The 27,126-nt window shown below is 45.0% G+C and overlaps 1 protein-coding gene across 1 annotated transcript; it reads right to left on the bottom strand.

Moving 5' to 3' along the window:
* Positions 1 to 18,724: 18,724 nt before the first annotated feature.
* On the bottom strand, positions 18,725 to 23,027 carry LOC121855660 (extensin-2-like). The gene is made up of 5 exons (XM_042350738.1): positions 22,998 to 23,027; positions 20,990 to 21,158; positions 20,774 to 20,877; positions 19,456 to 20,514; positions 18,725 to 19,357 (listed from the first exon to the last, which is right to left on the bottom strand). The coding sequence occupies exons 1-5, from the start codon at positions 23,025 to 23,027 to the stop codon at positions 18,725 to 18,727; spliced, it is 1,995 nt and encodes a 664-aa protein (XP_042206672.1).
* Between the last annotated feature and the right edge of the window lie 4,099 nt (positions 23,028 to 27,126).

Here is a 27,126-nt window from a genome sequence, read left to right as displayed (position 1 = left end):
CTTCACCCATCCTCCCCCCTCCCATCCTTCACTCTCCCACCTGGCCTCCTGCCTTCTAACCCATCCCTCCCCTCCTGATCCTTCTCCACCTGGCCTCCCCTGTGGCCTTCTCACACCATCCCTCCCCTCCATTCTTCACTCTCCTCACCTGGCCTCTTGCTCTCACTCCACCTCCCTCCCATCCTTCACTCTCCCACCTGGCCTCCCTGCCCTCTCACCCAGACCTCTCCACTCCCCTGTTTACCTTGGCCAAACACTCCCCGCGAGGCACCATTGAGGAAAAATGCAATTGAGATGAATAAGGAAGAGACTAAGTCATAGATCTGCTTCAGGTCGAGTGTTTTATAAAGCCTTCACAGAGACAAATAGACTCTCTCTCTCTCTCTCTCTCTCTCTCTCTCTCTCTCTCTCTCGTGTGTGTGTTCCAGATATTTACTGGTGTGTGTGTGTGTGTGTGTGTCGCTCTCACTGTTTACTTCCTCAGGCTTGCAACAGTATGGGCTCACACACGCTTGTTGCCTGCAGGAGTGTGTGTCGTGTTTGCCCGTGTTGCCTGCATTAAGGACTGAGTAGGTAATTGCAAATAAGGTCCTTAGGTATGAAAATCCTGTAAATAGTGCTATCAACGTGTGTGTGTGTGTGTGTGTGTGTGTGTGTGTGTGTGTGTGTGTGTGTGTGTGTGTGTGTGTGTGTGTGTGTGTGTGTGTGTGTGTGTGTGTGTGTGTGTGTGTTCATTGACCAAATTTATGAAAAAAGTTTGTTCGTTTAATTTAAAAAAAAAAAAAAAAAAAAGTGACCTAAGATTGTCACCAACACGTACATTTGAAGCGCCGCCACAATGATTGAGGCTGAAGTGACATTGGTAGAGCTTTGTGTGTCCTGCCGAACTGAATGTCTATCCTGATATATTGAAGATAGGAGAGGGAAAGGATGGGGAGGGGTTAGGTGGGGAGAGGGGTGAGAAGAGGGGAGCGGGGTGGGGGTGGGGTGGGTGGGTGGGTGGGGTGAGGTGAGGTGGGGTGGAGTGGAGGGGTGGGGGGTGAAGAAACCTTGATCGTACGGGCCTTGAGGTCTGGGAGCCCTGCCACCTTCTGCCCGGAGAAAGAGTTCAAAGGGAGAAACTCGCGGGTGTAATGAAAATCGGAGTCGACAGTCTCCGAAAACTTACAGGTAATTGAGAAGCACTGGAACCCGGGGACGCTGGCGGAGTTCTTACTGCTGTGGCCACCTTCAGCTCTTGTGGCCATCAAGCACGCAACAACCTCCACCAACTCCTTCTGCCTTTGTGGCCATCAAGCACCTGCCACTCTTACTGTCCGTGTGGCCATCCCAAGGTCTTTTGGCCACACACACACACCTTGATCTTCGAAGCTCAACCTACCCGGTCCTCTCCCCCACCATCTCCTGCTCTCCTCCTTCTCTCCCATCTTTCCCTCTTTCTTCCACCTCCTTTCACCCACCTACTCCACACTCTTTCTTCCATCTTCTCCCCTACCTCCTCCTCCCCCCCTCCCGTCCTCCCCCCTTCCCCTCCTCCCCTTCTCCTCCTCCGCCACCTTCTCCCTCTTCCCCCCATCCCCCCAGCCTCTTGCTTCTGAACCGCCCAAAGATCTAATTTGGTTTTATCTCACAAGTTGTAGCATTAGTGTTAGCTCAGAGCAACCCAGAAGGATGCCCCCACACACTTCCTGTTGCTGGGCCTTAACCGCCTTAACCTCTGCTCCTGTTGTTGGTGGGGTGGCCTTTAACTGTTGCTGCCGTTGGTGTGGCGGCCCTTAACTACATCTGTTGTTGGTGGGGTGGCCCTTAACTGTTGCTGCCGTTGGTGTGGCGGTCCTTAACTACATCTGTTGTTGGTGGGGTGGCCTTTAACTGTTGCTGCCGTTGGTGTGGCGGTCCTTAACTACATCTGTTGTTGGTGGGGTGGCCCTTAACTGTTGCTGCCGTTGGTGTGGCGGTCCTTAACTACATCTGTTGTTGGTGGGGTGGCCCTTAACTGTTGCTGCCGTTGGTGTGGCGGTCCTTAACTGCATCTGTTGTTGGTGGGACGGCCCTTAACGTACATACGTACGTGTGTGTGTGTGTGTGTGTTAACCTTTCTTTGTATGACGTTATCGCCTCCTGTCGTTTTTGTGCTGAGTATGACTGTGTTGTGTTGTATACCGTGTATGTTGTGTTGTGTACCGTGTATGTTGTGTTGTGTACCGCGTATGTTGTGTTGTATACCGTGTATGTTGTGTTGTGTACCGCGTATGTTGTGTTGTATACCGTGTGTGTTGTGTTGTATACCGTGTATGTTGTGTTGTGTACCGTGTATGTTGTGTTGTGTACCGTGTATGTTGTGTTGTGTACCGTGTATGTTGTGTTGTATTATGTGTATGTTGTGTTGTATTATGTGTATGTTGTGTTGTAAAGGTCTTATGTAGTGCAATGTGGGGTGTATCATGTGTTGTATGTAGAGTATGTTGTATGTAGAGTATGTTGTATGTGTGTATTGCTTATGATGATCGTTATACCTAAAGGCCAATGTAAACTGGGACCATTAATTATACTGACACTGTAGGTTGTATGTGTATATGGTAATCTATATATAATTTCAATATTGGTGTTAAATCCATCCCCCTCCTTCCTTCCCACCCCCACCCCCCCACCCCTTCCTCTCTCCACCACCCTGTCCCCACCTCTTAATCCTCCTCTCCCACCACACCCCTGTCCTCCACCCTCCCACCCTGTTGTCCATTCCTCCCCACACCCCTCCACCATCCCTCCACACCCCACCCACCATCCCTCCACGCCCCACCATCCCTCCACCCCCCACCATCCCTCCACACCACCACCATCCCCTCCACACCCCACCCACCATCCCTCCACACCCCACCCACCATCCCTCCACACCCCCACCGTCCCTCCACACCCCCCACCATCCCCTCCAAGATCCCCCCCCACCACCATCCTCCACATCCCCCACCATCCCTCCACACCCCACACCCCACCCTTATCCCCTCCACCACACCCTCCACCACACCCCCACCACCATCCCTCCACACCCCACCACCCATCCGCATCCACACCCCCCACCATCCCTCTCCCCACACCCCCACACCCCCACCACCACATCCCCTCCACACCCCCCCCCACCATCCCTCCACACCCCCACACCCCACCATCCTCCACCACACCTCCACTCACATTCTCATTTCACCATCCTCTCCACATTCCTCACCAATTATCCCTCCATTACCTCACCACATCCATCCACACCCTCACTACCACTTCCTTCCACACCCCCCACTACCCATCCATCCACACTCCCCACTCATCCCTCCACACCCCACACCCCCCACCATCCCTCCACCTCTCTGCCTCTCACACTGTGAATTTTACGGGTTGGCTTTGAAGCTCCGGAGTGGCGCTTATACCCGCTATTGGTCCGGCCATGATATTAAAATGCCGGACTCTCTCACGTAGCGGGCGATCGACGGCTCATAACACAGATTAAACAATAAAAGCTTACACGTACAGACCTCCACAAATAATAAAAATGGGGGGTGGTTTGTGTAATGGGGGGTGGTTTGTGTAATGGGAGGGCGGTGTTTGTGTAACGGGGTGTGTGGTGGTTGGTGGGGGGGGTAGAGTTTGTGTGGCGCCTGGTGTAGAGGGATGGGGATGTGGAACAGTGTAGGGTGTGTGTGTGTGTGTGTGTGTGTGTGTGTGTCAGTGCGCGCTAAGTAAATGGGAGGGAATTGTAGTGTTGGCCAGAATGAATGGGATTAGAGATGGCCAGCAACCAATATGGCCAATGTTAAAATAGATGGCCAGGAAGAAGTTTGGCCAATGTTGGGTTAGGGACAGGGAACCAGTGTTGGAAAGTGCATGTGTGGAGACGAGCCAGTTGTGGAGTGGATAGTGATGGACTTGACAGGTGTGATGCAGCCATGTTTTGGGTAGGCAGGTGTGTACTGTGGTTATTGTTGGAGTGGATGGAGGAAGGGAGTGGTGGAGGAGGGGGGTGGTGGAGGAAGGGGGTGATGGAGGAGGAGGAGATGGAGGAAGGGGGGAGATGGAGGAATGGGGTGATGGAGGAAGGGAGGGGGTAGTCGGTCCCCATTTCCCTCCTGGCGCTCTCTGTCTTAATAACCTTCACTGTTATTATCCCCGCGTGTGCTGCTATGGTGTGGACGTTCTCTCTCTCTCTCTCTCTCTCTCTCTCTCTCTCTCTCTCTCTCTCTCTCTTTGGGAGGGAAGGCGAACTGTGCTTGTATGGCTGTGTGTGTGTGTGTTTGTATGTGATCCGTGTGTAGGTAAGGGGAATAGAAGATTACTGTTTGTGTTTGTTTCTGTGCTTACTTCTTGTATGATTGTGTTTGTGTACGTGTTTATATGTGTGTATGTAAAATAAATGTGAGCGGTTTATTGACGAAATGGAAAACACTTACATGTATATCATAGTAAAATATAAGAAGGTTGATGAAACAAATTTGAAGAAAAATAGATTGAAAGTACTAGTTGTTGATGACTTTTAGATGATTTTCACAATGGTTAGAATGGGGCTGATCTTATAGTGGTGTGTGTGGGGTCGTGTGGGTATAATGCGAGGGCGAGGAACCTCAGGTGGCAGAAGGTGCAGTAGCTAGCTTGGTCCCTAAATTGTATTTGGAGTTGGTTGAGAAGACCATTTTTTTTATCGGTAAATCTTGATAGGAGATGTAAAGCTGTGGAGAAATATATCAGTTTTTTTCTTCTGCGCTCTTTGTTGTGTAGCAGTTCAGGAAGAAGTCTAGACAGGTGAGGTTTAGTTATGTTGTCATGGATGAAGGTAGCGTAAATGTTCTTGGATTCAGATGGAAAAAAGGCCAAAAGACTTGAGTCGACGAAGTACACGGAAATTATATTGGAAATTTTGATGACAGTACTAGCGAAGAGTTAGACGGAAGACCTAGACGGATTTCACATGGGAGGGGGTGTTGGAGCCCAGTAAGACAGAGGGAATGGGAACATGGTAGGAGGAGAAGTTAGTGTACGTCACCATGGTCTTGATGTGGTTTGTGGCGGTCCAGTTGGCGCGACTGTTTAGCGTGTGATGGCAGACACCTTTTACCATGAGCCGAATTGTTCACACTGATGCCAACGGTGGAGTCGTCAACACATTTCCAAAGAGCAGGAGTATCCTTCAGGACATCAATAGACGAGGAAGCAGAGACTTGCCATCCTTTTGCCTTTCAGGAACTGCATCAGGTGAGTGATTGCATGAGAGAGGTGACCTCGATGAAACTCACTGCTTATCTCCGTCACTCAAGAAGTCTGCTAACCACAAAATGAGAGTCTTCCTCATCTTAAGGGCCCTTGACTCTCTTGATAATTATGTTGCTTCGGTGTAGTCTGTGAAGATGACCCACAGAGGTCTTACGCCGCTCTGACAATCCTGTGAGTGGTGGAGGTTTCATTTCGCCACACTGCCGTCACAGATTAGACTGGGTATCGTGGTGACGGTGTGATGTATTATGATTGTGGACTTGGGTAATGGAGAAACACGAGATGTATTCCAGCCAGCAGGATATTCTGATTGTCCGAGAGAAGTGTTGTTGATGATGGAGTAGATACCGTTGACTAGTTCCAGGGAGAACTCCTTCACCTGGCCTCTTCAGTTCTTGTGTGTGTGTGTGTGGCTCATTACTAGTGTGTGTATCTCTATGCTTGTGGTTGTGTCTTATATCTGTGCCGTGTGTGTTTGCGTGACTGTGCTCCCTTATTTGTTAGTTTTATACACTGTATACTATACATGGGTGTATGCCTGCTCCCACATGTGTATTTTTTGTGACTAAATGAAAATTCAATTTTTGCCTCTGAAATTGACCACCGGTGGTTGTTGTGAGAAGAGTTGAAAAAAGAAAGAAAGAAAGAAAGAATAAAAAAATATTTACACAATTTGCTTTGTTCGCTGTTGGGAACAGTCAAGAGCTGGGTATACTGTACACAATCTAACCATCACATAGTACACACACACACTCAAATATATATATATATATATATATATATATATATATATATATATATATATATATATATATATATATATATATATATATATATATATATATATATATATATATATATATAGCATTGTTAGACTGTGTTGGTGGAGAGAAGAATTAAGAACGTAACTTAATTATTGTTAATAAACTAGAGTGAACGACACACATGATGTTACCTAAACTGGTCAGAAGAGAGATTAGTGATGGCTGGAGGCTAAGGCTGAAAGATATACAAGAAAGGAAGACAAAGAACAGTAAGAACAAGAATAACAACAACAATAACAACAACATCACGAACAAGAAAAAAAATAGCAACAACAACAACAACAACAGCAAGAAAAGTTCTAAAAGCCAATGATCTGAAGAAAGAGGATGTTAACTGAAACGTGTAAAGATCGTCATGAGACAAAGGTGTGCGCAGGTAAATAAAGGTGAAGGGCGAGAGGTTAAAGAAGAACATTAACAGAGAACACAGCACAGTCTGAGGTGGGTACAGGAGAACAAGAACAGGGAACAACGAGTAGAGAGAAGAATCGGTCATATGAGAACAACCAACATTGAAAACAGAGAAGAAAACGAAGAATAATGAAAGAAAATTGTAAATAGGTTGTGACGATGTTTTTAAAAGAAAATAAAGATCTATTAAAAAACTAAGGGAAGAGAAAACAAAGAGAATAGAGATAAAATTAAGAATAAAGGAAGTGATATATAATAGACAAAAGGAAAGAGGTAAATAGAAGGAAAGAAGATGGGGAGAATATTGTGAACACTTGGTCAATGTAACACTTGATAAAGAGGCGGGAATATGAAAGGAGGAGACGAAGGAGGAAGGAGAGGAAGATGAGGGAGAGACGGAGGAGGATGAGAAAGAGAAAGAAGATGAGGAAGAAGGAAACGAAGGAGGAAGATGAAAAGAGAGAGGAAGAAGATGAGAAAGAGGAGAAGGAAGAGGAGCAGCAAGATGAAAAAGAGGAATAGGAGTATGAGAAAGAGGAAAAAGAAGAGGAAGAGGTAAGAATATCCATAAACAAACTCAAGAATGTTAAGGCACTTGCTGGAGTAGATGGAATCACCTATTGAAGTGTTAAGACTGACAGGAGGAGCAAGGATAGAAGACTGGCGGGAGAATACAGGCTAATATGTATGTATGTATGTATGTATGTATGTATGTGTGTGTGTGTGTGTGTGTGTGTGTGTGTGTATGTATGTATGTGTGTCACAGTGAAGGTTAACACACAAGAGCCTGTAATATTTTCCTGTATGAAAGAAATGATAAACAAAAAAGACTTAAGAATATTATAGAAGTAAATCTAAAAAAAAAAATAATATAAAAATAAACATGTTACGTGTACCAAAGAAAGAGTTTGATGGTCTTATTGAAAGAAATTGTATGAAAAGAACATTAAAAAAAAAAAGAAGGTGTATTAGGGGGAAGAGGAAAATGGAAACACGAATTTAAAGAAGAAAGGATTTGTGGATTAAATACTTACAATAAAGAACATAGGTGGGAAAAAAATATACCTGCAAGGGGAGGAATATATTTATAGAATTTGTGGATTTAGAAGAAAAAAATATATATATGATAGATTAAGATAGAAAAGTCCTCTAGGAAGTATTAAAAAAAATTGAATAGGAAACTGTTGAATGCTGTCCAAATTTTTTTTTTTCATAAGGGAGAAAATAAAGTACGGGTCAGTATTAGAAGTGAAAGGTAAACTACAATTCTATGTTTATTCTATTACCACAGCTTATAAGAGAGAGATAAAAGACAAGAGAAATGAAGAGAAATGTAAATTTGATGAATACTTGTAAATAGAAGTAAAAATAAATGTAAAAAAAATAAGATGAAATAACAAAAAATATGAAAAACTCGAAAGATATTATTCAAATTATCACAGAAATATATATCATGTATGTCAAAAAAATATATATATCCGAACTACGTAAATTAAGTGTTTAGAGGTCGTACTAAATCAGTCCTATAGCTTACTGGGGCTTTAGGAAACAGGCAGTTAAGAGCTAAGTTCCTACACCATTTACCTTATAGAGTTCCCGATACACACACACACACACACACACACACACACACAAAGAACATGAACACATCTTGTTTGTCTCTTAGTCATTACTCTACGTATATATTTACTTTACATGTATTTTTCTCTATATGTATTTGTATTCCATGTATATATCTACTCCATACATATTTTTAACTCCACACATCACTCTTACACACATTTTACTCCATATTTATATCCACACAACACATCACTCCACACACATTTCTTTACTCCACACATCACCCCTACACATCACTCCACACACATTTCTTTACTCCACACATCACCCCTACACATTACTCCACACACATTTCTTTACTCCACACATCACCCCTACACATTACTCCACACACATTTTTACTCCACGCAGATTTCTTTACCTGTCGTTCACCTGGTGTTCATTACGGGTGTGTGTGTGTGTGTCTTCGGGGTATGGGTCACTATCAGGTACTACTCTTTTATAGTGTAGGATGGTGTTGTGCTTGTTAGTGCCGGGGGTGGGAGGGGTGGTAGAGGAGGGGGGAGGACAGGGAGAGGGGAGGTGGTAGAGGAGGGGGAGGACAGGAGAGGGGAGGGGAGGACAGAGGAGAGGGAGGGGGGAAGATGATGGGAGGGAGACAGGAGAGGATGGGAAGAGGAGGAAGGAGGAAGAGGACATGGGGAGGACACGGGAGGAAAAGATTGAATTGAATGGGTGGGGAAAATGGTTTCAATTGGAGTAAAATGTGTGAAACGAAGAAGAGAGGGAAGGAAAGGAGAATAAAAGAATGGATGTGGTTTGGGGAGGAGGAAGGGCGATAGATTGGAAGAGCAAATAAATCGTATGTAAGGATTGGATAGGGAGGATAGCCGACTGACTGGATAGGTGAAGAGAAGAGGCAGGTAAGAGGCTCCCAAGGTTCTTTTTATCTCACCTTGAAATTCACTGACACTCCATTTCATCACTCCTCCCCCTCCTCTCCTCCTCCCTACCTCCCTCCTCCGTACCTCCTCCCCTACTCCTCCTCCTCCTCCCTCCTTTCCCGTCATATCCTCACTCAGGATTTCACCCTCCTCCTCCTTCTTCCTCCTCCAATTCTCCCTCCCTCCTCCTCCTCCTCCTCCCCCCCATCCTCACCAGAATCTCCTCACCCCCTCTCCTATGCCTGGCCACGCGTAACATCAGAAGTAAAGGAAAAAAAAAATATCTATCTTATCAAAAATACCTGAATTTTTTTTTAAACGCCTCTAACCAAACTTTTATTCCTTGTCTCCAGTTCACTTTTACCTATCCTATACCGACAAATTATTCTCCTCTATTGTTCTTCCTACTTTTTCGTTGATATTTTTTATTTCTTCTTCCCTTTCATACTTCCCCTTTTATTTTTTCTATACTCTCTTGTCTATATCATCCGCAAGTTGTGTTTTTACTTTCTTATATATGAACTTTGACCTAAAACAGTGTCCCGGCATATTTTTTTTAGGGGGGGGTCGGGAGGGGGATCTTTTTAATATGTCAATACATGTCCACTATACCAGACAGGCACTGTATCAACCAATCAGACTCATTTGTGTGTCAGTCAGTTATCTCGTTCATTGTAACTACCGTTTATAAAGTCTTAAATAAGTATAGAAAAAATAGGGTAAAGTAAGTAGATTTTTTAACTAGCCCCTTCCCTTCCCTTCCCTTTCCTTTCCTTCTTCCCTTCTCTTAGCGAGGACCGTTGTTAGGCAGTGAACGAGGCCTCAAATTGGTGTGTATTGAGCGCTGTATCCGGCTTACTGTATCCTGTATTGAGCGCTGTACCTGCCTTACCTGTATCCTGTATTGAGCGCTGTACCTGCCTTACCTATGTCCTGTATTGAGCGCTGTACCTGCCTTACCTGTATCCTGTATTGAGCGCTGTACCTGCCTTACCTATGTCCTGTATTGAGCGCTGTACCTGCCTTACCTGTGTCCTGTATTGAGCGCTGTGTAGTGATATTTTTACTCCTGAACAAATTAATTTACTGGAGTCCCACGTGATGGAGTCGGACACAGCATATTTATTTTGCCAACTGGGATCGTGTTTACGTCTCTCCCTTTCTTCCCTTCCCTTCCCTTCCTTCCTCTCCCTCCCTCCTCCTCCTCCCTCCTCCTCCTCCTCCTCCCTCCCTCCTCCCTCCCCCTCCCTCCTCCCCCCTTTCCTTTTTTTTCCTTTCTTTTTTTTTTCCCTTTTCCAACTGTAATAGCGTTTGGATAATGGATTTGAGTAATGGTCCAATTAAACAGTACATGCATACCTGATGTTCTGCTGGGGTTTAGTCTGGTCATGTCGGAAAGTCATTGAGCTGCTGAAATTTGTTCCGATCTAATTTGAAGCGATCGAACCAATTTCCCTCCCCTCTCTCTCCCTCCCCTCTCTCTCCCTCCCCTCTCTTCCCCTCCTCTCCTCTACTATTTACCAGATTTCTTTGATATAGAGATAGATTTGATGTAATTAACCAACATCCCACATGACTGGTATATCACCGATAACTTGCATAATGTATATATATAAATGTTTATAGATATGTCACAGTTGATGATGATTTGGAGGTCACTTTGTGTACATGGTGAAGTATATTAAATGGTTTTTAGGTTTAGTTTAATATATTTGTTTATATACTTTTTTTTCACTACCAACTTTTTCTGCCCTGAGAATATATATATATATTTTTTTTGTGTATTTTGTTTTTTCTTTTGACTTGTGGCTTAACGTAACTACCGACCAGGTCTTGGCCAACCCTCGTGTTCTGTTGTCGGTAACGAGAGGGGAGATTTAGGATCAGTATAAGAGTATAATAAAGTCTGTTGTTTTTGTTCAGTCAGAATGTACTGTAGAGTCGATTTTGGTCATACAATTTTGTTTTAAAGAATTCGAGTTGCTTGATTGTAAAGTTACACACGAAATAGAACATTGTAATGGTATATACAGTAGTTACATCAGGCAGTCATTATGCTGCATTTCCTCTTCCTTCTCTTCCTCTACCTCCTCTTCTTCCTCCCCCTCCTTCTCTTCCCCCACCCCCCCCCCTCTACCTCCTCCTCGTGACCCTCAATGCACCATCAGCACCTCGAGGTCGACCGAAGGAAATTTCACCCCTCTCTTTATTTTTAAGGACCGACATTTTTCTTTGCAGGATTTCCAACAGAACTCATTGCCAGCTTATGAATAGCATTATAGACCATCCTAGGGTTCGTATCGTGTCTCCTGCACCACCGGGCGTGTTGGTTGACTATGATCAGAGCTGAGAGGAGCGACAGCATCTGAAGGGGACATGACGTGAACAGGTGTGAATAGGTGTGGACAGGTGCGGACAGGTGTGGACAGGTGTGAGCAGGTGTACCACGAGGCCAAGATACAGGTTGAGGTTTTAGGAAGCAATAAAAAAAAATCATTGAGCCTGGAGCCTATATATACCGAGCCTGGAGCCTATATATACCGAGCCTGGAGCCTATACATACCGAGCCTGGAGCCTATACATACCGAGCCTGGAGCCTATATATACCGAGCCTGGAGCCTATATATACCAAGCCTGGAGCCTATATATACCGAGCCTGGAGCCTATACCGAATCTAAAAGTTTGAAAGTAACAACAATCAGAACATATTAAGTTTTCACTCCGCTATACTGTACACGAGGCGATGATGATGATGATGATGATGATGATGATGATGATGATGATGATGATAATAGCAAGGATAATAATTAAAACAAATTGATAAACCATAAAAAGACATTGTACCACCTCCTTGAAGACATTGTACTTCCTCCTTGAAGACATTGTACCTCCTCCTTGAAGACACTTTGCCCCCCCACCAAGGCCCAGCACCCCCCACGGGCACCAAGGGAGAGGGAGTGCGTCTTAATGGCGTCTCTTTATGTCGCCTACAAGGGTGAAAGTTGAACATTGGATTCAATTTCAATTTCGCTAATGCATGTTGTCTCTCTTGTTGCTGACGTCACCGATAAGAGCGGCTCCCTTATACACCTCCATGTTTATTCTTTTGCTTTAAGTCTTTTGTTTTTTGTGGGGTTTTTTCCCTAAATATTCAAACAAAAGTCGAAATAAAAACCCCTAATTCAGTTTTTAATTGATATTTTACTATTGTCAGATACCTTTTTATTGTATTTTTATGACTAATTTTTTTCTACACACACACACACGCACACACACACACACACACACACACACACACACACACACACACACACACACACTCCAGCCCTGAGAACAAAAATTGAATCGAGTTGTTATGTTTTGTTTGGCATTTGAGGCAATAGAGGTGGCCGAGCTGCACCTGCTGCTGGCTTTATCCTGTGTGAGGAGGACCTGTCTGTAGGAGTAAAGGTTTCACCAGTAGGACCCACCAATAGCTCTAAGACTCACCAGTAGGACCCGTCAGTAGCTTTAGGACCCGTCAGTAGCTCTAGGACCCATCAGTAGCTCTAGGACCCGCCAGCAGAACCCACCAGTAGTAGAAGGACCTAGCAATAGGACACGCCAATGGAAGTAGGACCCACCAACAAGACCCACCAATAGAAGTACTGTAGGACCCACCAATAGTAGAAGGACCTAGCAATAGGACACACCAATAGAAGTAGGACCCACCAATAGCAGTAGGATCCACCGATAGCAGTAGAGACCCAGCAGGACCCGGCGGCTGGCAGCGGAGGGAGGGAGGAGGTGGTGGGGGAGGGGTAGGTGGGGGGTACAGGATGTGGTCTCTAACTCTCAGTAATTGGGGGACAGACTGGGGGACACACACACACACACACACACACACACACACCCGTCGTTTGGGTGTGTGTGTATGTGTATAGGTCTAGCCAGGTATAAGAAAGAAGAAGATGAAAAGAGAAAGAAAAATAATAGGAAGGCGAGAAGGAATTAAGAGGAAAGGACTAAGGAATAAAGGAGGAGAGGAAGGAAGGGAAGGAAGGAGGGGAAGAAATAAAAGATAATAGAAAAAATTACAAGAGATGTATGATGGGAAGAATTAAGAAAGGAAGGAAGGAAAAATGAAAGTAGAAAGGAAAGCAGAAGAGAAGAAAGAAGAAAAGAAAGTAAGAGAAGAAGAAGAAACCAGGTAAATGGAGGAGGAAGATGGGTGAGAGAGAGAGAGAGGAGGAAGACAAAGGGTAACTAAGGGAGGAATAATCTCACATTATCCAGGGCTTTACGCGCAACACATGATGCACTGTTACTTCATCTGGTGCAGCTCTTGACACAAAGCAACCTGGCTGGGTGACGCTTTGGTGTGTGTGTGTGTGTGTGTGTGTGTGTGTGTGTGTGTGTGTGTGTGTGTGTGTGTGTGTGTGTGTGTGTGTGTGTGTGTGTGTGTGTGTGTTCTGCCACCTGTTCACATCCCCCCGCAAAAAGACATTAATATACTCAAAACAACTAATTTCAATATATCTCACGTGTTTTAAAGAGTTTATGATAAATAGCTGAGGGAAGATGGCGAGGAAGAGAAAGATGTTAATATTGTTTATCTTAGTCGTGGTCCCAAGTCTTTATTTATTAAGCTCTGGGATTTTGGTTCGGCATTATAATCTTAACTAGGATTATTCCCAGCCCTCTTTCTTCTTGTTCTTCTCTTCCTCCTTCTTCTCCTCCTCCTTCTCTTATTCCTCCTTCTCCTCCTCTTATTTCTTTTCTTCCTTCTTTTTCTCCTGTTCTTCCTCCTCTTCTTTCTTCTTCTCCTTCTCCTCTTTCCCCTCCTCCTCGCCCTCCTATTTCTTCTTTTTCTCCTACTCCTGCTTTTCCTTCTCCTCCTCCTCTTCTTCCTTCTTCTCATTCTCCTCCTTCTCCCTCCTCCTCTTCTCCTCCTCTTCTCCCTCCTCCTCTTCTCCCTTCTCCTCTTCAACTAAGATTATTTCCAGGTCTTATGCCCAAGTCTTCTTCTGAATTAAGACTATTTTCAAGTCTTATTTCTCGCTTGCCAGTTTACCCTCCTCATTTACCTCACACTCCTTCCAGTCTTCCCCGATAACTGTGTGAAATTATCAGGTGTACGGTAGAGGCCTGAGTCATTGAGTGAGTCAGTCAAGTCACGCAGCTGAGTGAGTCGAGTGAATCAGTTGAGTAGGGGGACAAAGTATTATTGCATATAGATTGACTTCAAATATATAAACGACACTACGTAACAGACACAATTTGAATAATAATCTTTCAGAATAAATCATTTCCTTCATGTTATGTCAATTGGGGAAACTACCAGATTTGATCAATATCCTTCAAAGTCACCCTGGTAAGAGAAGAGCTCATTTAGTATAATATGTTGGGTGTATGGCAGCGTCATTTGAGATTTGTGTCATCCCAAAATTTCTCTTTTTTTGGTTTTTTTTTATATTAGTTTATCATTTTTTTGGGGGGAGTGTCTCATGATTTTTTGTTGTTGTTTGTGTCAGGTGTCGTCTTCTGCGTCTTCTAATGTACGTAGAGAGAGAGAGAGAGAGAGAGACAGAGAGACGAAGAGAAAGAGTGATACGACGAGACAGACAGACTAAGAAAACCCTCCCACCAGGCCATCAAATACAAAACCAAATGGACTCTACCTTCATTACATATCCAATACCTATTCGTTCTGTCAGGCATCGCGAGACGAATGGGTATTGGATATGTAATGGTCGAATAAGCCATTTTTTTTTTTACTTGATAACTTGCCTGTAATAGTTCCCCCTGAGTCTCACCCTGGGAGGTCGGCCTCAAACCTCTCTGATGGAGGTAATATTAGATATATATCATGTGTTAGGTTAGGCTAGGCTAGGTTAGGTTAAGTTAGGTTAGGTTAGGCTAGGCTAGGCTAGGCTAGGCTAGGCTAGGCAAATAAATTTTACCATACATGAACTATTTTTTGAAGATTTAAAAAGAAAAAAAAGGTCAGATATTTCTCAAAGATGGCAGTTGTATGTTAAGGCTTTATTAGCTGACTATAAAAACATACTTCTAGTTTCTCGTCACCAAACAGCAGTGTGTGTGTGTGTGTGTGTGTGTGTGTGTGTGTGTGTGTGTGTGTGTGTGTGTGTGTGTTCCTCATAAACACAGGGTGAGAAGAGGAGGCTTTTAGTTTGACACATCACGAGGGTGCAGTGTCTGTCTGTCTGTCTTTAGTTTCAAGTTATGCTTCAATATCCGCTTGTCGTGTACGTGCGTCCGTGTGTACGTGTTTACTGTCGTCCGTTGTTTGTGCAGTGTTTTATGTTTTGACTTAGAATTTGGTTGTATCTGAAGCCTGAAAAAAGGTGTGTTTGTGGTTATGGGCGTGTGAGCCGTGTACGTGAGTGTTGTGTGACTGGGCGTGTGAGTACCGTGTATGTGAGTGTTGGCGTGTGGTGACCGTGTATGTGAGTGTTGGCGTGTGGTGACCGTGTACGTGAGTGTTGGCGTGTGAGTGACCGTGTACGTGAGTGTGGGCGTGTGAGTGACCATAGCCATGTACGTGAGTGTGGGCGTGTGGGTGACCATAGCCGTGTACGTGGTGGTGGGTGTGTTGTCGTAAGGGGGAAAAGGAGTGGGAGGGAGGGAAGGTGACGGGGAGAGTGGGGATGGGAGGGAGAAGGTTGAGGAGAGGGGGAGGGCAAGGGAGACGCCATTACCGTGATGAACGTCGTCCCACCACCTCTTCGCTGACTCCCGAGAGCCGCCCAGCCCAGCCGCCCACTTAAGCGGGTGTAATCTATTAACTAACAAGGTAATGGGGTTTTGCCCGGCAGAGGGTTGAAACTAAAGTGGGACGAGAATTAGCTGTATATTACCCAGCGTCTTGGCTAATGAAGATTGTACTCAAGCTGTTGAGGTCTCTAGTGGTGTAGGTGGCCCCGTGGTGTAGGTGGCCCCGTGGTGTAGGTGGCCCCGTGGTGTGGGTAGCCCGTGGTGTAGGTAGCCCCGTGGTGTAGGTGGCCCGTGGTGTGGGTGGCCTCTTGGTGTGGTGGCCCAGTGGTGTGGTGTATCTCTTGGTGTAGATGGCCCCGTGGTGTGGGTGGCCCCGTGGTGTTGGGTGGCCCCGTGGTGTAGGTGGCCCCGTGTAGGTGGCCTTTTGGTGTAGGTGGCCCCGTGGTGTAGATGGCCCCGTTGTGTGGATGGCCCTGTGGTGTAGGTGGCCCCGTGGTGTGGGTGGCCCCGTGGTGTAGGTGGCCCGTGGTGGTGGCCCCGTGATGTGGGTGGCCTCTTGGTGTAGGTGGCCCAGTGGTGTAGGTGGCTCTGGGTGTAGATGGCCCCGTGGTGTAGATGGCCTGGTGTAGATGGCCCGTGGTGTAGGTGGCCCCGTGGTTTAGGTTAGTCGGTCGGTCGGTCGGTCGGTCAAGTCGAGAGGGGCATTTAAGAAGAATAGTCTCCAGTGTGAGGATATGAGGTGACTTTCCATCTATTTCTTCTGCAATACAAGTTTGAAAGTGAAATTGAGACGACGAGAAAGAATGTCATTATGAGTTAAAATAAGACAATGATACTTAACCCAGGTCTTGTTATTAATCTCATCAATTATAACATCTATTTTGATAAAGACGTAAAAATTAACCATCAACCACAAAAGCTGTAATATTGTGAATTGTTGTCTTGCACTGTGTCGATGACGGCCTAAGACGGTCGCAATTGGCTTTAAATTGAGGTCAGTCGAAGATTTTTTCTCTCTGTGTGTGTGTGTGTTGTTGTGTGTGTGTGTGTGTGTGTGTGTGTGTGTGTGATATAATATTAAATACACGCATCGGAAACACATGAACTAAACCACTAACACCGAATCAAGATCTTTAAGTCGGGGTTAAGTGAAGTCAGTAAGTATTAAAGTGAAGAAAAAAGAAAAGTTGGGTTAGAGCGGGTCAGGAGAGGTGAATCCCACGTTTAAATCCGCTCAAAATCTCACAGGTTATGAAGAAAAATTCTGCTGGTCGAGGAGAGAGAGAGAGAGAGAGAGATGTCTTTGTGGGGAAAATAAACTCTTGTTTGGCCCAATGCGTTTAGAAATGTATTTTCACTATATTGTCTGGGTGTAAGAGTATATAGTCTGGTCTCCTCTGGGTGCAGGAGTATAGTCTGGTCTCTCTGGGCAGGAGTATATAGTCTGGTTCTCTGGTGCAGGAGATATAGTCTGGTCTCCTCTGGGTGTGAAGAGTATATAGTCTGGTCTCCTCTGGGTGCAGGATATATAGTCTGGTCTCTCTGGGTGCAGGAGATATAGTCTGGTCTCCTCTTGGGTGTAGGAGTATATAGTCTGGTCTCCTGGGTGCAGGAGTATATAGTCTGGTCTCCTCTGGGTGCAGGAGTATATAGTCTGGTCTCCTCTGGGTGCTGGAGTATATAGTCTGGTTCTCTGTGCAGGAGTATATAGTCTGGTCTCCTCTGGGTGCTGGAGTATAGTCCGGTCTCTGGGTGCTGGAGTATACAGTCCGGTCTCCTCTGGGTACAGGAGTATAGTCCGGTCTCCTCTGGGTGCAGGAGTATATAGTCTGGTCTCCTCTAGGTGCAGGAGTATATAGTCTGGTCTCCTCTAGGTGCAGGAGTATATAGTCTGTTCTCCTCTGGGTGCAGGAGTATATAGTCTGGTCTCCCTCTGGGTACTGGAGATATAGTCTGGTCTCCCTGGGTGCAGGAGTATATAGTCTGGTCCTCTGGGTGCTGGAGTATATAGTCTGGTTCCTCTGGGTGCTGGAGTATATAGTCTGGTCTCTGGGTGCAGGAGATATAGTCTGGTCTCCTCTGGGTGCAGGAGTAGTCTGGTCTCCTCTGGTGCAGGAGATATAGTCTGGTCTCCTCAGGTGCAGGAGTATATAGTCTGGTCTCCTCTGTGCAGGAGTATATAGTCTGTCTCCTCTGGGTGCTGGAGTATATAGTCTGGTTCTCTGGGTGCAGGAGTATATAGTCTGTTCTCTCTGGGCAGGAGATATAGTCTGGTCTCCTCTGGGTGCAGGAGTATAGTCTGGTCTCCTAGGTGCAGGAGTATATAGTCTGGTCTCCCTCTGCAGGAGTATGTCTGGTCTCCTGGGTGCAGGAGTATATAGTCTGTCCCCTGGGTGCAGGAGTATATAGTCTGGTCTCCCTCTGGGTGCAGGAGTATAGTCTGGTCTCCTCTGGTGCAGGAGATATAGTCTGGTCTCTAGGTGCAGGAGATATAGTCTGGTCTCTGGGTGCAGGGGAGCATAGTCTGGTCTCCTCTGGGTGCAGGAGTATATAGTCTGGTCCCTCTCTGGGTGCTGGAGTATATAGTCTGGTCCCTCTAGGTGGAGAGTATATAGTCTGGTCTCTCTGGGTGCAGGAGTATATAGTCTGCCTCTCGGTGCAGGAGTATATAGTCTGGTCTCCTCTGGGTGCAGGAGTATATAGTCTGTCTCCTCTGGGTGCAGGAGTATAGTCTGGTCTCTCTGGGCAGGAGGTCTGTCCCTCTGGGTGCAGGAGATATAGTCTGGTCTCCTCTGGGTGCAGGAGCATAGTCTGGTCTCTAGGCAGGAGCATATAGTCTGTCTCCTGGGCAGGAGTATATAGTCTGGTCTCTGGGTGCAGGAGTATATAGTCTGCCCCCCTGGGTGCAGGAGAGCAGTCTGGTCTCCCTGGGTGCAGGAGTATATAGTCTGGTCTCCCAGGTGAGGAGTATATAGTCTGTCTCTGGGTGCTGGAGTATATAGTCTGGTCTCCTCAGGCAGGAGTATATAGTCTGGTCTCTCTGGGTGCAGGAGTATATAGTCTGGCTCCCCTGGGTGCAGGAGTATGTCTGGTCTCCTCAGGCAGGAGTATAGTCTGGTCTCCTCTGGGTGCTGGAGTATATAGTCTGGTCTCCTCTAGGTGCAGGAGTATATAGTCTGGCTCCCCTGCAGGAGTATATAGTCTGGTTCTCTGGGTGCAGGAGTATATAGTCTGGTCTCCTCTGGGTGCAGGAGTATATAGTCTGTCTCTGGGTGCTGAGTATATAGTCTGGTTCCTCTGGGTGCAGGAGTAAGAGTCTGGTCTCTCTGGGTGCAGGAGTATATAGTCTGGTCTCTCTGGGTGCAGGAGTTCATAGTCTGGTCTCTCTGGGTGCAGGAGTATATAGTCTGGTCTCCTCTGGGTGCAGGGAGTATGTCTGGTCTCTCTGGCAGGAGTATAGTCCGGTCTCCTCTGGGTGCTGGAGTATAAGGCCTGGTCTCCTCTGGGTGCAGAGTATATAGTCTGTCTCTGGGTGCTGGAGTATAGTCCGGTCTCCTCTGGGTGCAGAGTATATGTCTGGTCTCCTCTGGGTGCAGGAGTATAGTCTGGTCTCCTCTGGGTGCTGGAGTATATAGTCTGGTCTCTCTGGGCAGGAGTATATAGTCTGGTCTCCTCTGGGTGCAGGAGTATATAGTCTGGTCTCCTCTGGGTGCAGGAGTATATAGTCTGGTCTCTCTGGGTACAGGAGTATATAGTCTGGTCTCTGTGCAGGAGTATATAGTCTGGTCTCCTCTGGGCAGGAGCATATAGTCTGGTCTCCTCTGTGCAGAGTATATAGTCTGGTCTCTCTGGTGCAGGAGTATATAGTCTGGTCTCTCTGGGTACAGGAGTATATAGTCTGGTCTCTCTGGGTGCAGGAGTATATAGTCTGGTTCTCTGGGTGCAGGGATATAGTCTGGTCTCTCGGGTGCAGAGTATAGTCTGGTCTCCTCTGGGTGCAGGAGTATATAGTCTGGTCTCCCTGGGTGCAGGAGTATATAGGTCTGGTCTCCTCTGGGTGCTGGAGTATATAGTCTGTCTCTGGGCAGGAGTATATTCTCCTGGGTGGAGATATAGTCTGGTTCTCTGCAGGAGTATATAGTCTGTCTCTCTGGGTGCAGGAGTATAGTCTGCCTCTGGGCAGGAATATAGTCTGGTCTCCTGGGGTAAGAGTATATAGTCCGGTCTCTGGTGCTGAGTATATAGTCTGGTCTCCTCTGGGTGCAGGAGTATAGTCTGGTCTCCTCTGGGTGTAGGAGTATATAGTCTGGTTCTCTGGTGCTGGAGTATATAGTCTGGTCTCCTGGGTGCAGGAGTATATAGTCTGGTCTCCTGGGTGTGAGTATATAGTCTGGTCTCCTCTGGGCAGGAGTATAGTCTGTTCCTCTCTGGGTGCAGGAGTATATAGTCGGTCTCCTCTGGGCAGGAGTATATAGTCTGGTCCCCTCTGGGTGCAGGAGTATATAGTCCGGTCTCCTCTGGGGCTGGAGTATACAGTCCGGTCTCTGGGTAAGGAGTATATAGTCTGTCTCCTGGGTTGGAGTATATAGCCGGTCTCCTCTGTGCAGGAGTATAAGAGTCTGATCTCCTCTGGGTGCAGGAGTATATAGTCCGGTCTCCTCTGGGTGCAGGAGTATATAGTCCGGTCTCCTCTGGGTGCAGGAGTATACAGTCCGGTCTCCTCTGGGTACAGGAGTATATAGTCTGGTCTCCTCTGGGTACAGGGCTTTGAGGCTCCCTGGACCAGCAGTGTGTGTCGAGTGCTGCAGTATAAAGTACATAGGGAATTGTATCTGTTATCAAGGTGGTTTATTTTTGTTTAGGTTTAATACGAGTGTACTGCATGAGGCAATACGACGGAGCTGTGTGTACTGTGCAGCTTGGTCGAGTACCTTGTGTATGTAGTAGAATATAATTGGTGTTTGTTGATTCTGTACAGGGCGAATAACCTCTGAGAGAGAGAGAGAGAGAGAGAGAGAGAGAATTGGTGGAAGGTTTTGTGGTGGATTTTGCGTCACTAACAACTTTATCTGTGGTGGATTGTGGGCCACTAACAACTTTATCTGTGGTGGATTGTGGGCCACTAACAACTTTATCTGTGGTGGATTGTGGGCCACTAACAACTTCTGTGGTGGATTGGGGCCACTATCAGCTTTATCTGTGGTGGATTGTGGGCCACTAACAACCTTATCTGTGGTGGATTGTACTAACAACCTTATCTGTGTGGGTTGGGGTCACTATCAACTTTATCTGTGGTTGATTGTGGGCCACTAACAACTTTATCTGTGTGATTGTGGCCACTAACAACTTCTGTGGTGGATTGTGGGCCACTATCAACTTTATCTGTGTGATTGTGGGCCACTAACAACTTTATCTGTGGTGGATTGTGGGCACTAACAACCTTGTTCTGTGGATTGTACTAACAACTTTATCTGTGGTGGATTGTACCAACAACCTTATCTGTGGTGGATTGTACTAACAACCTTATTTGTGGTGGATTGGGGCCACTAACAACCTTATCTGTAGGATTGTGGGCCACTAACAACCTTATCTGTGGATTGTGGGCCACTAACAACGTAATGTGTGTGATGACTTTAGCAATATCAACGGTGTATATAGGCTGGTGATTGATGAGTTCAAGACGTGGAAGAACAAGATGAGTAAGAGGAACCTGACAAGATGAGTAAGAGGAAGCTAACAAGATGAGTAAGAGGAAGCTAACAAGATGAGTAAGAGGAAGCTAACAAGATGAGTAAGAGGAACCTGACAAGATGAGTAAGAGGAACCTGACAAGATGAGTAAGAGGAACCTGACAAGATGAGTAAGAGGAAGCTAACAAGATGAGTAAGAGGAACCTGACAAGATGAGTAAGAGGAAGCTGACAAGATGAGTAAGAGGAAGCTAACAAGATGAGTAAGAGGAACCTGACAAGATGAGTAAGAGGAAGCTAACAAGATGAGTAAGAGGAACCTGACAAGATGAGTAAGAGGAAGCTAACAAGATGAGTAAGAGGAAGCTAACAAGATGAGTAAGAGGAAGCTAACAAGATGAGTAAGAGGAACCTGACAAGATGAGTAAGAGGAACCTGACAAGATGAGTAAGAGGAACCTGACAAGATGAGTAAGAGGAAGCTAACAAGATGAGTAAGAGGAACCTGACAAGATGGGTAAGAGGAAGCTAACAAGATGAGTAAGAGGAAGCTAACAAGATGAGTAAGAGGAACCTGACAAGATGAGTAAGAGGAACCTGACAAGATGAGTAAGAGGAAGCTGACAAGATGAGTAAGAGGAAGCTAACAAGATGAGTAATAGGAAGTTGTTCAGTGTTGTGTTCCTTGTGTATAACAGTAAGAAATGTATTTGGTGAATTAACATGTATTAACCTCTAACTTTAAACACACACACATGGTAAAGTAGTTGAGTTTCTATTTTAATTACATCATTGATTCCCAGATTATAATTTTAGATGTTGATTCTCATTATTTTCTTAACCTTCAAAAAAAATTATATACAAATTACAATAAAAAGTTAAGACATGTTGATAAATATTCGTTGTCCTTTCACTCTTCATTTATTTTTCATCTTTGGTTTAGTTTGAAATGAAGTGTTTGTTAGTTTGTAATGAAGTGTTTGTTAGTTTGTAATGAAGTGTTTGTTTAGATGTAACCGACCTCACATAACCACTGACTAGCGCCGCACAGATAGGCCTTTGGGGGTATCACCGCTGAGTCGCCTTTCCTACATCGCCCTCTCCCTTCCTTCCTTCCTTCCTTCCTTCCTTCCTTCCTTCCTTCCTTCCTTCCTTCCTTCCTTCCTTCCTTCCTTCCTTCCTTCCTTCCTCCTCTCCCATCCTCTCCTTCCATTCTTTCTTCCAAGTCCACTATGTCTCGTTGTGGTAGAATGGAACTGGTGGAACAATTGGTTTCATATGTAGGGTGGAACAGGTGGAACAACTGGGCCATGTGTAGAGTGGAACAGTAAGAAGTATAAGAGGTCCATGTGTAAGAATAACAGTAAGAACAAGAGGGCCATGTGTAAGAACAGTAAGAACAACAAGAGGGCTATGTGTAAGGATAACAAGCCCATATATCGTTCAGGGATAAAGTGAAACAGGAAGGACGTGGGCGCTAAGGAGGTGATCCATCTCTCTGGGTCTTGAAACATCGTGATGAAAAACAGTGTCGCGACAACTCTCAAGATGCCTCGCTCACTCCTCCGTCAAGTGGCTATTGTGGCGCTGTTAGTACCGAGGAGTCGACGAGGTCTCTTAGGTCCATAATGAAGGTGCCAAATGGTTTTAGTATTTCAGGTTTATTTACTAATTAGACTCTGAATATTGTTTTAGAAAGAAGAACGATTTTTTTTTTAAGTTTGGACGTTAAAGGAAAATCTTACGAGGTGTAGAATTTGATACAGATTATTTGTGTAGATTGAGGGATTATTTAAGGTTTATTAACACTGTATTAAAGAGGTTTTAGAGAGTTTGTTTAGGGAGTTGTTTGTGTATATGGGGGACATTCAGGCGAAGCAATATTAGGGTATATGATTTTATTGTTCTCGTGTGTGTGTATGTGTGTGTGTGTGTGTTTTGACATCATAAAGTCAACAATCTGTGAACATCCACTTTTATGGCACTATTCCTCAGAGTCGTTCAGTGCCTCACTTAAGGTAAAGCTTTGAATGACCTGGTGCCATCTGAACCACACCTTCCCGCTCCCACTTCTGTAATTCAGGGTTGAGGTGAGGAAGATACAGCACGGAATGTTTACCGGACGTGACCACCAAAGCCAGAAACCCAAGATGCCGCCTCGGGGCCATTATCACCCCGGTTTTCGCTCGACTCCATTACTCCGTTATGAGATGTTGCAATGGCCAAATCGCTGCGGGCATAACGTCGCTTCTATAATCGCCTGGGATATGCAAAGTAGGGCGATGATCTTAAAGTCTTGAGGTATTGGATGTGTTCTGAATAGGAAGTGCTTAGCTTCCTGGCTTTGAAATTTGTTGAAACTCCTGAACACTACTTGATCTTTCAGCTTATTTCTTATTAATAGGATTCAGTTGTTGATTTTTCTACTGTAGTTCTGAAGGTCACTTGGTGGTGAATTTCTTGAAAGATTGTGTAGACTTCACGTACATGCAGTTTCCTTTAGTATCTCTCCCCTCCCTTAGTGTTCGTAAAAGATGAACTGACTGCTCTCAAAACCTGTGCTAGCGGGAGACAACACCACGCCCGTGTGTCCATCTGGTGGGTGTTTCTGTCCCCTCTCCTCCCTCGTTTCCTCCACCACCACCACATGTACTCTCTACATTCCCCCCACGACTTGGTTATGTTACTGGGGGAAGTCACCTATCCAGGGCTAAGAACCTCATGACCAGGTGGACCCCGCCAAACCGTTAAGCCTCACAAGTGTCACCTCCTTTGAATTTCGCAGCGACTGAGATGGTTCAGAATTAGAATGACTCGCTTAAGAACTTGACGCCAGAATTTAGTGAGATCAGTAAAGAGTGGTGAGAGGTGAAGGGCAGTTTAGTGCTTAACTGGAGAGTGAGTCCTTGAATGTTGCCACAATAATATCCAACTTCTTTTGCTGTCTCGGTATACAAGTTCAGCCCAATTTATGGTAGTGAGGATGTACGAGGAGGACTCTCAAGGCTTATCTTCTCTTAGACGGTAAATGTTTCTTCTGATCCAAAGTGGACACGAGAAGAAAAGTTTCCTGTTGGGTTGTATTGGTGTCTTGACTCTCTCAAGTATACCTTTTCTTCTCCCAGGAAAGACTAGATGATCTCCTCTGCGCGAGTTCACGAAATCACTGACGTTGACAGTGAGAAATACTCCATATACCTTTTTAAGCTAAATTAATAACTATACAGTACTATTATATTAAAAGCTACGTTAATTGTGGGTTTTTAGAGGAAATATGTACCGGGAGATGTTAGGCAGCACCGGGTACCTGGAGGTGGTCTTGGTGAACCGCAGTGAGGACGAGACAACCTCCTGCAGGGGCGCTACACTGTTGGTTTCCGCACTAGTAAATACCGCTGTCCACCACTTAGCCTCGACTGTTGGAGCAAGTTGTGGTGTGGAACAGACAGTGATTACAGTGCATGGGGGAACTAATTCTGTATTTTGGTCATTTTGGACACAAACTGCGGATTCGTCTAGAAATTTATAAAAAAAAATCGAAATAATAATGAGGATTCACTTAACAAATAAAAAAAAATTATCACCGGGAAAAAAAATATTAAACAAATGTGAAAATCTCATTGAAGAAGAAAATTCCATGGATTTGGCCTCACGACTCTTGAGAATATTCCTTGAGTACACAAAAAAAAACACGATTTGTGGATTTTTGGAAGTTTTTGGATATAAGCGGATAAAGTTTCCAACCCGACCAGACTCTCGAGTGGAGGCTGAAACTAAACAAAAGTGAAGAGCCAATGTCGGGGAGGATTTGGCTTAATTTCTTTTATCGGAGACCTGGAGTGGAATCCTATAACTGGGAGGATTAGATTGAATAGCTGGAACGTCGCCTCCAACTTCAAGCTTTCCAGAGTCCGAGGAATTTAGCGAAGGGGGATATCTTGTACCGCCTCTCGGGAGTTTAGTGTGTTATCATCCAGAAGGAATTATAATTGGTGCCTCGGGAAGTTTGTCGTGTGAGAAGACCAGCCTCGTCTACCACTAACTTAAGGTCATCAAACATACCAAGGAATTATCTATAAACGACCATATTGAAGTAGTAGACAGACAGACAGACAGACCAGATTATCGTAAGGTAATGCCGCTCTGGGTCTGGACTGTCAGAGATTCGTAGATTTTAATCCCATCTCTTAACTAAGGAGGTAAATGAACACTCCTGGGTATGGTAGAGTCTCAGTGCAATTTCGATGTCATTTTTGCTGTCTTTTCATATGTCGAAACTTTGGTAAACTAGTTAGGAATGGTTCCCAGTGTCTTGATTAAAGGGGAAAATTTAACGTATGAGTTTTTTTTTTTTTTTTTTTTTGAGAGAGAGAGGTGAGGACAGGGTCTAAGTCGCCTGGAGCTTCGGGCTAATTCCCTCAGCCAGACCTGCCAGTTGTTCCTCAAAGACGGTGGTGGTCGTTCAGGACAGCATCGTCGCGGCCGCAATTATTTTCTCAAATTGAAGTTGTCGTCAAAGGTTTGTTCCTCGCTGGAGAGATGATGAAAAGAATGGGAAAAAAAAAACTATCATTAATTGAATATCCTAAACTTTTTGTCCCTTATTAGTTGGTGGAAACAATAGCCGCTCGCAAATAAAGGGGGTTTTATTGTATTAATTTGTCTATTTTTTTGTGCTTTTGTGGATAAAGGGTGTTGGAAGAGAGGCGTATAGTTTTTATAAAGGTGATTTACCTCTCATTACCAGCCTCTATTACATCAACAAAGAAAATAAGAATAATGTGCTGACCATTTTTTTTTTTACTTTCACACAACTAAAAAAAAATCCCCTTTGTAATTGACACATTCATGTCATAACTACAAAGCCAGCAGAGGCATTCAGTTGATCCACAACGCCAGACGTATAATTTCGCCAGCCCTCCTCTCCTATAGGTGTAATGAATAGCGCTTGACCCAGAACTCTCTCATCAACACCACAACCACTTCCTCCTTCCTCAGATACGACCTAACCTAACCTAACCTAACCTAACCTAACCCTGTGATACATTTTACCGATATTAACCATGAGTAAAGTCTCCTTCACTAGCGGTGGATGAACAACGGTAAGGCTTCCTATATCCCTTTAATATTTACTGTAAACATTAAACTAATACTGAAGTAAAATATTATTGTACACACGACTGTCTAGGTATGGTTAACATCAGAATGGTTTGGTTTGGTTTACTATGATTTGGTTTGGTTAGGCTACGTTACGTTACGTTACGTTAGGCTAGGCTAGGCTACTCACAGTCCTGTAAAACCTCCATTAAACGAACTTCAATCTTATGGGTATAGTCCGTTATATGGAGGTTTTACATCTAACGGACCTCGATATAATGGACTGTACTATCCCAACGATATAACGAACTACGTTCTCCCATATAATCCGTTAAACAGAGGTATCACTGTACTCAGGTGTCACGCTAGTAAAGGAGCAGGAGTATTCTCTAACTCAAGTATGGCTTAGTGTTTGACTATAGCTTTATAGTCACTCTAAGAATTATCTTTACAAAATTGTGTTGAAAAAACATGACACAATGGACGAAGGATTTTGACAGATAGTTTTTTTTGGAGTAGACTGTACATTATTATGACTATGGGTGGTAGCTTGATAGTGACTGGTTCTTTGACAGTGACTGGTAATTTGATAGTGACTGGAGGCTTAAAAGTGACTGGCAGCATCATAG

This window comes from Homarus americanus, unplaced genomic scaffold (assembly GCF_018991925.1).
Source record: "Homarus americanus isolate GMGI-L3 unplaced genomic scaffold, GMGI_Hamer_2.0 scaffold1438, whole genome shotgun sequence".
Lineage (NCBI taxonomy): Eukaryota > Metazoa > Arthropoda > Malacostraca > Decapoda > Nephropidae > Homarus > Homarus americanus.
Note: the sequence above shows the minus strand (reverse complement) of the source record. Positions and strands in the feature narration are given on the sequence as shown.